Source organism: Octopus sinensis, linkage group LG20 (genome assembly GCF_006345805.1).
Source record: "Octopus sinensis linkage group LG20, ASM634580v1, whole genome shotgun sequence".
NCBI classification, from domain to species: domain Eukaryota; kingdom Metazoa; phylum Mollusca; class Cephalopoda; order Octopoda; family Octopodidae; genus Octopus; species Octopus sinensis.
In genome coordinates this window covers 12,968,939-12,985,280 of record NC_043016.1, presented here as the reverse complement: position 1 = coordinate 12,985,280, position 16,342 = coordinate 12,968,939, and the positions used below count along the sequence as shown (strand labels likewise).

The 16,342-nt window shown below is 34.5% G+C and overlaps 1 protein-coding gene across 8 annotated transcripts in view; it reads right to left on the bottom strand.

Moving 5' to 3' along the window:
* LOC115222684 (centrosomal protein of 170 kDa protein B) overlaps positions 1-16,342 on the bottom strand; it is a 360,932-nt gene that overhangs the window by 193,347 nt on the left and 151,243 nt on the right. For all 8 annotated transcript variants that reach the window (XR_005003214.1, XM_036511665.1, XM_036511667.1 and 5 more), the window contains 2 exons: positions 4,369-4,447; positions 1,304-1,428 (listed from right to left, as the gene is read on the bottom strand). Coding sequence is in view for 7 of the 8 variants with exons in the window: in XM_036511665.1 (XP_036367558.1) it covers positions 1,304-1,428; positions 4,369-4,447 (204 nt within the window). In the remaining variant the exon portion in view is untranslated. The remainder of the gene's footprint in view (positions 1-1,303; positions 1,429-4,368; positions 4,448-16,342) is intronic.

The following is a 16,342-nucleotide window of genomic DNA, read 5'->3' as shown; positions in this document are numbered from 1 at the left end:
TCTCATAAATACATGTGCGTATGTATGTAAGATTTTATATATATATATATATTATATATATAATATATATATATATATATATATATATATATATATATATATATATTTAGTATTATGCTATGAAATATATGGATTGTAGGATTAGAATCTGGAAAAACTGACAATTTTCAAGTTATGATGTCTTTGGCAATAAAATTATTTGAAAAATTTAATATTAGCATTTTTCCTTGTGCAAAACACCAGATATACAATGCTGTTTCTGAATATATACATATGTTAAGGGACAATAAGAAAAACAAAAATTTAAAACAGTTTCCAAACTATTTTGTAAATTGCATTTGTATGCAAATATTCTTTTAAATCACTGCCTGATATGAATTGTTGTCAAATTATAATTCCTCTCATTATTAAAACTACAGAGTGTATAATTTACAAAGCTTATATTTTCATTGTATTGTGGCTGGTTTCACTTCAGATGGTCAAGAGGTATCTTATTCCTGGGTACATACTTTGTCCTATACTGGATTCAAACTAAGAGCCTTTATTTTTAACAATGAAGTAGTATAATGCAATGGCTCTTAGAAAGGGTTCTAGGGAACCCTAGAGTTCTGTAGAAAAAAATCCTGGAGGTCTACAAGATGCCTTTTAATAAAATTTAATAAAAATTTCCTTCAGTAAAAAGTAGCATTTCACCATATTTAAAACAAGCTTCATGCTGCTTTTTCTTTTATATACAAATGAATAAATTCCAAAACAGTTTTTGTTTCAGTTAGCATTTAAGGGTAGCAGAGATTGTGTATAGAATGTAGATATGCGATCTGTGATTTTCTTTTTCTTTTAAGTTCTGCTACAAATTAAATGAGAACCAATGATCTATTACATAAAAATGTAATAAAAATAAAGCTTCTTAGTCAGAAACCATTCAGAAAATATGTATACATCCAAAAATAAAATTATGCACTGGGAGTGATTTTGTTTCATCTAGTTCTGAAGCATATTGTGTTTTTAAACACTATACATCTTGAAAGGAATTTCCCCTGGATGAAAATCTACAGCTTCTGGCATTTAAACAACACATGTACATTAAAATATATGGTATTGGTAATGTTTACAATATAGCACTGCTACTACAGCATAATGTGAATTTATGTGCTGGCTTTTTATCCAGGAACAAGACAGTGAATAATTGTAAATATACTCTCTAAAGATGAGCTTAATATTCTTGGGAACATAAACGTTTTTCTTTCCTCAATTTCCTTTTATTAATATTTACTAATAACATAAAATGGATTAATATACTTACATCAACTTCATCCATTGTTTCATGAGAATTTGAAGGCCATGTAGTTATTTTATCAGGGGAACCGTTTTCCTCTTCAACATTATATGGAGTATCAAATACCTGTTCTATATAATATACTGACTGAGGTACAATGGTTAAGGGAAAAAAACAGAGATCTCTTAAATTATGAAGAAATAAAAATAGACTTGAGAAATGATTATTACAAACTTAAACATTAATAAATATCAGTATGTTTATTCTGAGTATCATTTCCTTTTTCATTTTTAATTAAAAAAAAAAGAATTGATAGTATTCAAAAAGATTTAAAATAAAATAAATTATTAAAGTATAAGTGAAGTTAAAATTACAAATCAACCTAACCATATTTTCAAATTTCATATTTGCTTTTTACTTTTATTTACTTTTATTTGTTTCAGTCATTTGACTGCGGCCATGCTGGAGCACTGCCTTTAAAACTTCTAAAACACATATATGTAAATCATCCTGTATATTATATATAAACTTGATTATAAAATTACATAATGAGTGCTCAGCTCTGGACACTTGCTTAATTATAGCAGAAACAGCTGTAAGCTAATGAACATTGATTGCATAATTCCTCTTATTTGTCATTCATTAATTTATATTAACTCTCAACCTGATGGCTTACTCTAAAGCATGAATGTATTGCTATGCCTGAGTCATAAAATACACACACACACACACACGCACACTTCTAGTCACCACTTCCTCTCTTGTAGGTCACTCAATATTGACATACATCACTCACCTCGTACTATCCATTCTCTTCTTGAAGGCATGCAGCTGCCATCACCATCTCTTATTTAAATAGTCTTAATACATTTAAATTGGAATCTATAAAAATTCTGTTAATTTTCTTAAAGACCAATTATAACTTATAAATTTCAATCTTTATCATTAGTAAGAATGAGAACTATTTCAGCAGATGAACTAATTGGGTCAATGTCAAATACCACAAGATGATGAACAGAAATAAATGGTCAACAGCCAGGACCAACCAGTTCAGTTGGTGAACTACTGCTATGATCTATAATCATGGCATGCACAGATGAGATATTTCAGACCAAAGTAGCTAAAACCTGGACCAGACATTCATGCCACATTTCTTGAATGGGGTGTCTGGTAATAGAACATTTAAATTGATGTTGGCAGGTTGTCTGACCAGATTAATTGAAAGCACACCATTCAAATAGGGGCATTTGGTTTTACTTGTGCCGTGTTGAACATAACATAGACACTGCACCATATTGGATACAAATCTTTAAAATTCTTTTTCAGACCTTCATTTGACTCAAGTTAGGATATATAGGTTGAAAAATCGTAGGTGAAACAAGGGTTGGTTTACTTGCCAGAATATGCAAATCATCATCATCATCATCGTTTAACATCTGCTTTCCATGCTAGCATGGGTTGGACGGTTCAACTGGGGTCTGGGAAGCCAGGAGGCAGCACCAGGCTCCAGTCAGATCTGGCAGTGTTTCTACAGCTGGATGCCCTTCCTAACGCCAACCACTCCGTGAGTGTAGTGGGTGCTTTTTATGTGCCACCGACACAGGTTCCAGACGAGGCTGGCAAAAGACATTGCAAATGAGAGATTTCAACCATTTCAACTATTCATCTAATAAGAATACAAAACCAAAATGTAAATATAATTCACTGTTAGTAATATGTTTTTTAAATGCTACAAATTGTGACTTATGAAGAAGAGCTGCTTTCAAAGAGCTCAGTTAAGGTTGTTGGTGGAGCTGCATTCCTTAACTCCAAAATAAAAGAGGAAACATTGATCTGACAAATGGATACAAAATGCTATCTGATTTACTGAATTTACAGGCTACTCATAAATATTTAGTTGACTGCCCAGTGGATATTATATTACTGGTCTAGACATTGTACTGTTATGCATTGTGTTCACACTTCATCTGCACTGTGTATGTTGATAGAGATCTGATCACATCATCACAACTTCCATACTCATATACTTTTTATAAATATTTCTCTAACAAAAGATTACAGCAACGTATAGGAAAATAGAACTATAAAATATGCACCTTCCACTCAGATCATAATTTGGACCACTTCCTTCTATTAGAAAAACACACACGCCCAAACAAAAAAAAGAACAATAGGGAAATTTTTTTTAAAAACTCAAAAAGCTTCATGGCTTCTGAAATTATAAACATAACACTAAAACCCTATAAAGTATCTTGAACCTGAAGAAATCCCCTGCACGCACCAAGTCATCATCATCATCGTTTAACGTCTGCTTTTCATGCTAGCATGGATTGGATGATTTGACTGAGGTTTGGCAAACCAGATGGTTGCACCAGACTCTAATCTGATCTGTCAGAGTTTCTATAGCTGGATGCCCTTCCTAACGCCAATAGTGTATCTACAAATACATATCCCGTGATCATCTGATAGAGCAGACTATCAATTGTTGTTACATTGCTGGTGACAATGTTTTGCATTGTTTTACCTTTCAAATGATGCCCTCCTGCTGGCTAAGACAGGTGGCCAACATTTCCCCTGATTGGAAGGCTAATCCACCACAGGGTTACCTGTTTAAGCTGGGCACACTGGAACAACATGAAATGAAAGTGTTTTGCTCAAGAACACGGTGTGCCACTCGGTCTTGGAATCATATCCATGATTGCTAAATTGTGAGAGCAACACCTAACCACTAGGTTACATGCCTTCACACAAACACATAGATAAATAATCAATTCCCAGAATCCAAACTATTATAATTCTAAAACCTAACAAAACAAAACAAAAAAAAACCCCTGTGATGCAACATCACACAAACCAATCATCTTATAGACATCCTCAGACATTTTAAAAAGACTTGGTTTTGAAATCATTGACCCAGTCACTCTATTTTCAAAATCGTAACTTGGATTTGAACCACTACACTCAACCACCACATTAGCAGAGTAGTATTTCATTTCCTGTTCGATTATATGATGCCTTGACTAAGAATGGAATTTTACTCAAAATGTACAACCTGGTAGTTTTGGTTGAATTTTATATTAAACAAAGGATATAAAATCCAAGGCGTATTGTATATTTTTCTTCCAATGTTATATATTCTTGTTCGGGAATTCGTACATCATTTATGAAAGTCTGTAAAATAAATAATAAATAAAAATTAAGACAATCAAGAGATCAACGGATTTTTTTTTTTTTACAGAAATATTGCAAATATACAAGAAAATTAGAAAAAAAATGAGTTTCTTAAGGTAGAATTTATTTCTAAGATTTCAATCTAGAACAAATTGTGGAAATAGGTATGAAGGTACAGCTCACTATAATTATGATTAAAGTAAAAACAAACACATAAAAATAAAATAAAATAAAATAAAATAAAGGTGGAGGTCCTAGAATAGTGGCAGATTAACTAAAACCAGTAAAAAGATTAATAGAATACTAAAAAAAAAAAAAACACTTGATCTCATAATTACTGTGATTGAAAGGATCAATAGATGGTTTTCATAATGCTAATCAGACAGGAAACTAATCTTTTCTTGCGGATCAGAAACTGTTATCAATTGCAAGTCCATTTCTTCTCAGACATTAAGCACCAACCAAGAGAATGGAAATGTGTGGCGAGATAAAAATTGGATTAAAATTCTAATTTTATTCATTTAAGCTTTGTATCACAAATTTAAACTGTAATATGGATTTCTTTTGACATACACAAATCAATTTTTAAAGTGAAGAGTATACCAGCAAAAATACCAAATCACAGTTACTGTTCTCCCTTGTGAAAATAAACCCCACATTCTACCTTTACATAGTGAGTATTTCTTCTTCAGTTGAAGTTTGGTTGTATGTACATCGTTTATACACAGAGCACATAATCCACAAGCTACAAAGCCTTAAATGCAATAATCTCCTTTCTTCTAAAGGCACAAGGCCTGATATTTTGGGGGAAGGACAAGTCGATTATATCAACCGTAGTATGCAACTAGTACTTAGTTTATCAACCCTGAATTGATGAAAGTCAAAGCTGACCTCAGCAGAGTTTGAACTCAGATCATGAAGATAGAACAAAATATCATTAATCATTTTGTCCATTGTGCTAATGATTCTGCTAGCTTGCCACCTTAAATGCAATAATATCACAGAAAGTAAAGGAGTGACTGTGTGGTAAGTAGCTTGCTAACCAACCACATGGTTCTGGGTTCAGTCCCACTGCGTGGCATCTTGGACAAGTGTCTTCTGCTATAGCCCCGGGCCGACCAATGCCTTGTGAGTGGATTTGGTAGACGGAAACTGAAAAAAGCCCGTTGATATATATATATATATATATATATATATATATATATATATATATATATATATATATATATATATATATATATGTGTGTGTGTGTGTGTGTGTGTGTGTGTGTGTGTATGTGTTTGTGTGTCTGTGTTTGTCCCCCCTAGCATTGCTTGACAACCGATGCTGGTGTGTTTACGTCCCCGTCACTTAGCGGTTCGGCAAAAGATACCGATAGAATAAGTACTGGGCTTACAAAGAATAAGTCCCGGGGTCGATTTGGTCGACTAAAGGCGGTGCTCCAGCATGGCCGCAGTCAAATGACTGAAACAAGTAAAAGAGTAAAGAGTAAAGAGTAAATACTTGAAATAAAATACAGACATCTTTGTTTCTAGATGAGCTGAATGAGTGCAGGAAAGGTTCTTATGACTGTGAAGATCAATCATTGATCAACAAAGTCATAACCAAACACTGTAGAAGGAGAAACAAGGGTTTGAATACAGCATGGAATGATTACCAGAAAGCATTTAGTTAGTTAGTTAGTTAGTTAATTTTTGGCTCAAAAAGCAAAAAGCAAGGCCATGTACAGGGTGGTGTTCATGTAAAGAGTTCAGGCCACTTGAGGTCAAGGGAGACTTTGAACAAAGCGGTTGTTGGCATCTTCACCATCTCGTCTGGTAGCTTGTTCCACGGATCCGCAACCCGGACGGAGAAAGCTCCTCTCCTTTGATTGAGATGAAATCGTCGCAGATAGAGAGTATTGCTCATGTGTGGAGACTGGGAACAGTGATCATGAGTAAGGCAGCATCAGTTACACAATACAAAAAATATGAGTAAAGATATTCTAAATGAGGGAACCTTTTTACTAATTACTTGTTCCAATTAACTGATTGCAGTGAAACCTTGAAGTGTTTTAGTGAAACAAATCAACCCCAGTACTTTTTTCTAAGCCTGGTATTTATTCTATTGATCACTTTTTTTTTTTATTATCAAACTACCAAGATATAAGGATGTAAACAAACCAACACCATTGTTAGGTGATAGCGGGGGTGAGCAAACATAGATCTGCACACATAGATATATACATACACACACATATATATATATGGAGGTCTTCCAGTTTCCATCTACCAAATCTCCTCATAAGGCTCCATCTCTCTGCCCTGGTTCTATCTGGTGCTAACACCTTTAACTAACATATTAAACTGAACTGGACTCAGATACAAATGTTATAGAAGTAGTAGATTATCTTTTGTTTGAACCACTTCGTACACTGCAGATAGTAAAAAAAAAAACTAGATGTATTACTGTAGACAGTACATTATTTTACCTACCAGAGAAACAGGTTTGGATTAGTAAAATGGTAAACTAGGAAAATAAAAAAGAAAACTTGAAGAAAGGAAAATTAATTAACACTAATATGTTAGATCAGTTGTTCTCAAACATTTTTAACCTACATCCCTTCGATTTCTGTTATATTCAGATGGACCCCTTTAATTTCTATTTTAATTGGATGGACCCTCAATACGATTCGATGTTTGAAAAAATCCTATTAAATTTTTTTATAATTGAATATTGATAAGAATTGTATTAAAAAAATTGCTAAAACATTTTGTGTATCATAGAAGTATAACCAATTTATCACACATAAATTTTAATGACAAAATTCTTATATGGACCCCCAAGGGTCATGTGGACCCCCAAGGGTCATGTGGACCCCCAAGGGTCATGTGGACCCCCAACTGAGAACCGCTGTCAGATGATGAAACTGAAATAAAAGAATTACACCTGACACACACACAGAAATATAAAGGAATCAATGATCTTGACAGTGTACAACACGCACGAATGAAAGGGAAGATTACAAAGGAATATTATAAAGTATATTGGATTAATATTTAAAGTGTGAAGGCGCATGGCTCAGTGTTTAGAGCATCGAGCTTATGACCATGAGGTTGTGATTTCCAATCCCAGACCGGGCTGCATGTTGTGTTCTTGAGCAAGACACTTTATTTCACATTGCTCCAGTTCACTCAGCTGTAGAAATGAGTTATGACATCACTGGTGCGAAGCTGTATCGGCCCCTTTGCCTTCCCCTTGGATAACATCAGTGGTGTGGAGAGGGAAAGCTGGTATGCATGGGCCTCCACAAACAACCTTGCTCAAACTTGTGCCTAGGAGGGTAACTTTCTAGGTGCAATGCCATGGTCATTCATTACCGAAGGAGGTCTCCTCCTCATTTAAAACAGAGATGCAAAAATAAACATGTGAGCACCAAACACACCACTCCAAAATCTGACATGTTTACCATGGGGAGGCATGGCTGTGTGGTTGATAAGTTCAATTTGTAGTTTTGGGTTCAATCCCACTGCATGGCACCATGAGCAAATGTCTTCCATTATAACCTTGGACTGACCAAAACAGCAAGGAGGTCCATTGTGTACGTGTCTATACACACATACACGTGTGTGTGTGTGTGTGCATGCGCGTGTACCTTTGTGTCTATTCAAACCACAGCTTGACCAGTTTTGGTTTCTTTATGTCCCTGTAATTTAGCAGTTCGGTAAAAGACCAATAAAGTACTAGGCTTAAAAAAAAAAAGGAATGGTGTAAATTTCATTGACAAAACCCTTCAACATAGTGCCCCAGCATGGCCACAATGACTAAGACAAGCAAAAAATACAAGAATAATTTCAAAGAGAGACTTTATGCAAAAAATAAATATTCAGTAAAGAGTATCTTTTTTTCTATCTTTTACTTGCTTCAGTCTCTAGACCGGGGCCAAGCTGGAGCACTTGAAGGGCTTAGTTGAACATATTAACTCCAGTCTGGTACTTATTCTATCTGTTTCTTTTGCTGAACTGCTAAGTTAAAGAAACACAATCAAACCAACACCAGTTGTCAAATAGAATAGAGGACACACACACACACACATACACGCACACGCACGCACACACGCACAGGCTTCTTTCAGTCAGAAGAAATCTACTCAGAAGGCTTTGATTGGCTTGGGGCTAATCAAAGAAAACATTTGCCCAAACTGACATACAGTGGGATTGAACCCAAGACCACATGGTTGGAAAGCAAGGCTCTTAACCACACAGCCACACTTGCACCTATAACGGGATAATTAATACAAATAACTATGAAGCACAAAACAAAAAGCCATTATCATGAAGGAATACGAACAAGAGGTCAAAATTAGTTGTGAAGGAAACAAGAAAAACAAAAACATTGTGAAAAAAAATTTTAATTTAAGTTGATGAAGTACAGAATACCACATAATGAAATGATGGCAAGAAAAGTATATGCAAGGCCAATTCAACATAATCAGTTTAATTAATTACTGGTAGAAACACTGTATTTTGTTATGCAACAAAGCATATTAAAGGCTCATAAGTCAATACTATGTCCCATCTGTGTTAGCAGTGCAATTCAGTCCCTTTTTAAAGTTATCTCTTCAGATTTTCTATAGAAATTAGAGCCAGCACTGAGGCCAATTTAGCCTTTCATCCTTTTGGGGTCAATAAAATAAAGTACCAGTTAAATTCTGGGGTTGATATAATCAGCTATCCTCTTTCTCCTAAAACTGCTGGCCTTTAACCCTTTAGCATTCAGATTATTCTGTAAAATGTAAAGCTTATGTATTCACACCATGTAAAATTAATCTTGCATCATTTCATGGCTTTGAGATTTCAATGATGTGATTGTTTATTTTTAAAATGACACAATAAGATAGCTATGAATGACCGTATTTGACTAGTTTGAACAAAAAATAGGTAGAATATTTTAGCCGGATATGGCCGGTTTCAACACTAAAGGGTTAAAACCAATATTAAAAGTCTTTGCATGGCACTGATAGAGTGACAAATTAAATACTTTGAAAGCATTCACTTACATTCCTTGACACTGAGTTCAAATTCCCTTGGATTGAACTTTGCTTTTCACCCTCCAGAAGTTAACAAAGCAAGGAATGTATCGGGGCCAGAAAAATATAAAATATCTGCATTCTTATGCTGAAGTCAGAAATAAATTTTGAAAGTACATGTACTCCAGAAGATTTTTATAATCTTACTGACAATACAGACCGACACTGATAAACAACTTTTCTTTCTTTTCCCTTGTAGCCCCTGTCAGTATGCAGGATTTTTAGGCTGATTTTTTTCTTTTTTCTTTCCTTTAGGTTCTTTCAATTATTCCCATAGTGTCCTTTTGCTCCTTTGTTTCCTAATTTATTTGACCTTTGATAGAAAAGCTTCACTCTCAAAAGAAATTAGGTTCACATACAAACATTCTTGTGAACAAATAAATTAACCCTCCACCACAGAAATATTATTCACACAAAAATTACTATTTAAAAAAAAAAAAATTGTGCATCAAACCTTCATTCATCCAAAACTATGTTAAATCCTTAATTTAACACGTTCTTTTTGATAATCTCCTTCATTACATGAGCTACCTTATTTCTTTCTATCGTTTTTTCCCAATTATAACAAATGTGCCTGCGAGTGCCTAACATATCTTCCTCTTGGTAAGAGATGCAAAAGAAAGGAACACATTTCGTTTAAATTTCTATTCACCTAAAGAGCTGCTCTGTAACATGGATGTTTTCTAATCACCTAAAGTAGGCATCATCATTGTATGGCAAGAATCATGCCATTAAGCCCCATTTGATTATGAGGACATCTTAAAGTTTAAAATATCAATATTTTGAGAACACTTCAATCAAATCAAAATTATTCAATGCAGTTGACTTTCTGCTTCTCATCAATTATTTCTGTAAACTAACTAATTACTGTGTAAAATCCTCAATTGTCAAAGCTGATTGCAACTGAGAGAGAGAGAGAGAGAGAGAGAGAGAGAGAGAGACTTGCAGTTCTTTTAAATATTAGTTTGTAACTAGAGCAACCATACATTGAGCTTAACACAATTGGTGTACAAAAACCTTACGTAAGTCTTTTGTACAACAAAACAAATCATGTCAATACAATACCATAAAAACTGATGTAATTTACGCACTTTTCATGCAAAAATAAAATTAAACTTTAGTGGGTGTATACATTACATGAGTAGATCATTTCTAGAAATTTTTTTTTGAAATTTCTTCTTTGTTGGATAAAAGACATACAAAATGTAAACATTTGTACCAGAAGTTGACTCATTTAATGTCAGAAGAGGTAAGTTGACTTACTTATCTGGGATGGTGTAATGCTTAATTTTTCTGTATAAATTTACTAAAACCGTTTAATGGTCAACTACTTTTCAAAGTCTGATGTTCATGCTAGTAAACATGATCCAGGCCATATTTTACATTGCTTGGAGTTTCTACCTATCGCAATGGAGCGCCATCAACATACACAGTGATATGGATATTCCAGACTGAAAAAAATGCAATGATATGGATAATCTTGATTGTATGTTTTTATTTTTGTCTTTATTACTAGGCACAGTTTTAAGTTTGCCATACTGTTCGCGCCTATTTCGAGCATTGGCTTCCTTAACATTAAAATGCCTTCCAGTGGCTCTATTGCCACATTCAAAGGCATATTCAACATATTTAATTTCTCCTTCACATGAGTTCTGCCCATACCTGACAATAATGGTAAAGACAAATTTTTAAGTTTGCTTGACATTTTATAAATATGAAAGGGATTAAAACTTCGATAATCTGTATCAAAGGTTCCGACAAGAATAGGCGGAAAAGAATTCTGTTTACAAAATCAATCTGATCGGTCACCTTCCTCTGTCGGTTGAGTAAAGTGTCATCCAAACTGATGTTTATTGGTAATAAAACTTAATTTGCAACACCTGTGTGTATTTATCAGCTTTGTTTTTGTTGGTAATTCTTATCAGCAACTTTTCCTGTGATCACAATTTGAGAAGATATACAGTAATATGCTAAAGATTGGACATAATCTATTGTGGGCAACAAAATATATATGGCTATATAGGCAATTCTGAAAACTTTTGGGTGCAAGTTTTACATGACTAGAAGCTTTTTTTTTAACAAAATCATGTGCGTAAATTACACAGGTGCGCAAATTACATGGGCTTTTACAGTATACATCAAATATACATGCATATAGCATATACATCAAGTTTAACCCTTTTGATACCAATCAACATAAGACTTCCATTATGTAGAAATAGCAGCTATTTTTCACCTCAAACCACACATTACTGTCTTGTGTGTGCACATAAGTATGTTTGACCCATCAAAGGAGACCTCTACATCATTGCTAGATCTGATAGGTGTGATTAAAAGTTGGCTGCTTTTCTGATTGTCTTATGTATGTATATATCTTGTATCAACCAATGAGGTACCACTGTATATTTCAACTTGATAGATATAGCAGCCAAGTCAAATAACACTATTAGCTTAAGCATGTATGAGGCAACAAATGAGACACCTACATTGTACCTACAAGCAATGAAATAAGTAACCACACCCAAATCACAACCAACTATATTAGGTATATATTAACCAAGGCAGCTTGTACCTGATATCACAAAATGTTAGAAATAGCAGCCAACTATCCCTGAAACATCACTCTCTCATCTTACAAAGTGTAACATGATTTTTGCCCTTGGGTAGCAACTGTTATATCATATTTACTCACTCCAAGAAATTATGAAAAATGGCTAATGTTTCCTTCCAACTTTGCTTTTGTTGCATTTATTCAACCCCCAAAGAATCCCTCTCAACACGTGGCTATGATTCTCTCCCACTACTCCTACTCATCAAAGATCCAGAACTTTGATGTCCAGGTCAGAAGAGCAAATTTTGAAGAGAATAATAGTCATTTCTTTTGATTTCTAAACAGAAGCAAATAGGAAATAATACTTACTGACCAGAGACAAGAAAGAAAAAGTAAAATTTTGTTACGCAGTGTTATGAAACTATATGCCTGAATCAATGAGCAAGACTGTGGAGGCACATGGCCTAGTGGTTAGAGCAGCGGATTCGCGATCGAGGGATCGCAGGTTCGAATCTTAGGCCGGGCTATGTGTGTGTTTATGAGCGAAACACCTAAGCTCCACATGACTCTGGCAGAAGGTAATGGCGAACCTCTGCTGACTCTTTCGCCACAACTTTCTCTTGCTCTTTCCTCCTGCATCTTGGCGTCCCGTCCAGGTGCGGAACCTATACGCCAAGGAAACTGGGAAACCGGCCCATATGAGCCAGGCATGGCTCAAGAAGGTACAAACAAACAAATGAGCAAGACTAACCAGATGTGTAAGAAACTCTCAAAACACCAGTGTCTTACGTTACATTGATACAATACCCAGGTATCAATGGGTACTTCTACTAGTCTTAAATATAATTCTTTAACCCTTACAAAAACTTTCTGGTAGCATAAAAAAAGAAATCATCTTTATTCAGTTTTAATATTTTATTTATAAGGTAATATTTTGTTGTATGATAGGATTATAGATAAACATTTTACTGGTACTCCATTGGTTATGGCAACAAGTTGATTTGATCAATGGAACAACCTGCTCATGAAATTAACATGCAAATGGCTGAGTACTCCACCAACACATGTACCATTAAAGTACAATTCTATATTTAAGAGATGAGGAATTATGCACATTATTTACAATTGACAGATATTTGTCCTCATCTTGTTTGTTGTTAACACGTTTCAGCTGATATACCCTCCAGCCTTCTTCAGGTGTCTTGGGGAAATTTCAAACCTGGGTTCTCATTCCTAAGCTATTTTTCAATGTTATTATTATTATTATTCAGGTCACTGCCTGGAATCGAACTCGGAATCTTGGGGTTAGTAGCCCGACTCTTAACCACTCTGCCATAAGCCTATGACTTGAATAATAATAATAATAATAATAATAATAATAATAATAATAACATTGAAAAATACCTTAGGAATGAGAACCCAGGTCTGAAATTTCCCCAAGACACCTGATGAAGGCTGGAGGGTATATCAGCCGAAACGTTGCATTAACAACAAACAAGATGAGGACAAATATCCATCAAATGTAAATAATGTACCCTTAATATAGTTCTCAAGGAGATTCAGTGTGACACACAGTGTCACAAGGCTGGCCCTTTGAATTACAAGCACAACTCATTTTTGCCAGCTAAGTGGACTGGAGCAATGTGAAATAAAGAGTCTTGCTCAAGAACTCAATGTGCTACAAAGTATTTGAACTAGTAATGTTATGATCTTGAGCTGAATACCCAAAACACTTAGCCATGTGCTTTCATGATAAAGAAACATAGACAAACCATGACTATATAAACTCAGGTTTATTTAGTTTATGATTAAAGAAGATAATAGTAAAACAGATTTATTTTAATGGAAAACACAGTAATTTCTTAAAATAATGAATGACTTGTTGACTAATTTAACCCTTTTTTTTTTCATTACATCATGTAAATCTAATTTTTAGATCTATACTTATCTAAATTTAAATCAAAAAAATTCTTCTTTGAAACCATCTGAAAAAATATACACTAAAAAATATCAAGTTAAAAACTATAAGGTCTCATTCTTATTAATTTCTTAATTCTTATTTGTAATTTTGTTTCACGCCTATTTTGTCGTATCCAAAAAAGGGCATAAGCCGTAACTCAAAGATAAGATTTAAAAATTAAAATTAATTAATTAACTCAATTAATAAAAATGGAATTTAAAAGATTGCAGCTTGATGTGTTGCAAAACCACAAGTGATGAGGAACCAACAAGGTACCCTCTATATAGTCACTCACTCTGCTAGAAATAGCAGCAGCCAAAACCACTTATATCACATCTTACCTTCTTAAAGAGTGAACAATATTTTGGATAATATCTATTTGAATCTACTCTGCCTGAATAAAAAGAATGATAGAGTCACATTTGAAATGTTTTTGATCTTAAGTCTGCTAAATTAGATTTCAGGTAACTCAGGTTAAGCAACAATAATTCTTGATGCAAAAACTCCATTCTTCTGAGAAGGAAAATGTCAGAATTGAAAGCTTGGAGACAAGCTCTAAGGATTCTTTACATTTGAACAACATTATTTCATGCAAAGAAAATTATGATGCCTGGTGCTTATGGCAAGTGGTTAGATCGTGGCCATGCTAGGGCTCTACATTTAAGTTTTTCCTTTAGTTTGTTTTTCCTTATATATTATCTTGAGCTTGCCTGATTGGCACCCATACCAGTGGCATGTAAAAAGCACCATTTCAGCGTGGTCAATACTAGTGCTGCTGGACTGGCACCCATACTGGTGGCATGTAAAAAAGCACATTTTTGTGTGGTTGATGTTAGTGCCACCTGATTGGCCTCCCATACAGGTGGCACGTAAAAAACACATGCTATACTCTTGGAATAGTTGGCATTAGGAAAGGCATCCAGCTGTAGAAACTTTACCAGATCAGATTGGAGTCTGGTGCAGCCTCTTGACTTGCCAGTCCTCAGTCAAACCATCCAACCCATGCCAGCATGGAAAGCAGATGTTAAACGATGAACTTGATACACACGCACGCACATACACACACACACATGCTTGACATCACACGATAGTTGTGATAATTGTAAATGAGTGTCATACAAGCAATATGTCATTCATTTCCAATATTCTGTAAAAACATATGTGGCCATGGGGAAGTATTAGCTTACTTGGAAATAAGTGAGGGTTGGCAACTGCAAAGGCATCTAGCCATAAAAAATCTGATTCAATAATAAATACCATCTGACCTGTGCAAACATGGGAAGTGGATGTTAAAATGATGATGAGAGTCAACCGTTGTTTGGCGCTGAACTATTTTTTAATCATAATTGCATCGTTCACAAATGAACACCACCAACTTACTAGTCTCCTTCTCCAGCATTGCTTTTTGTAGGGCACACTTCAGTAGGACAAAGTCTTCAACCAATAAATATCCTGACAGGACGACCCCTTAGATTGCATTCTGTGTGTTGGTTCCCACACCAGCATTTCACCCGCTGTTTCATCCTTGTTACAAAATCAGCATCTGCAGAATCCCATACTTCTTTCCTTTATGATGGAAGTAACTCTTACAAGATTACCATCAAAAACCTGGTTTGTTAAATGGTACTGCCATTTGATGTTAAGTGCTGCTCTCAGAACATTTCTTAACAACAGAACCAAACCTCACAAATCCAAGGTTTTTTTTTTTTTTTTTTTTTTTTTTTTTTGTGCATGGAAAGATTGAAATTTTCCAAAGACAATTGTGGCATTGTACACTGTAGTGATTTTACCCAAAGAAGAGACATCTTTTAAACTGGTATTTACTCATGAATCATAAAACTGATTGGTAGTTCTTTGAAATTTATATATGCATTTTGGTATCAGGACACGTCAGTAAATTATCTGATCCAAATTTGAAGTGAAAATCTGAGAACAACCATTATCAGTGGGCAGAATGCCAAATTTAAAAAACATGTAGTTAAGAAAGAGAGAAGAAAGAGGAGGAGGAAGAAGGCAAAGAATGTGCAGGTGAAGAAGGCAAAGGAAAAGGAGGCAAAGAAGGAATTGAATTTTGTTGGTGTTCATTTAATTGTCATTAATTAAAACAACACCAGTAAAATGCCATATTCTTCAGAAATAACAAGAATAATAAAAGTAGATGCTTAATTACGCATTTTTTTATTCATTAGTTAACAATTCCATACATTGGTACTAGGTTTACACATTGTAAGCAAGAATTTACTTAAGAGAACCTATTCTGGTAAACCACTAGTAAATATTCTATTAATCTTTTCTACTCTAGTCACAAGGCCCAA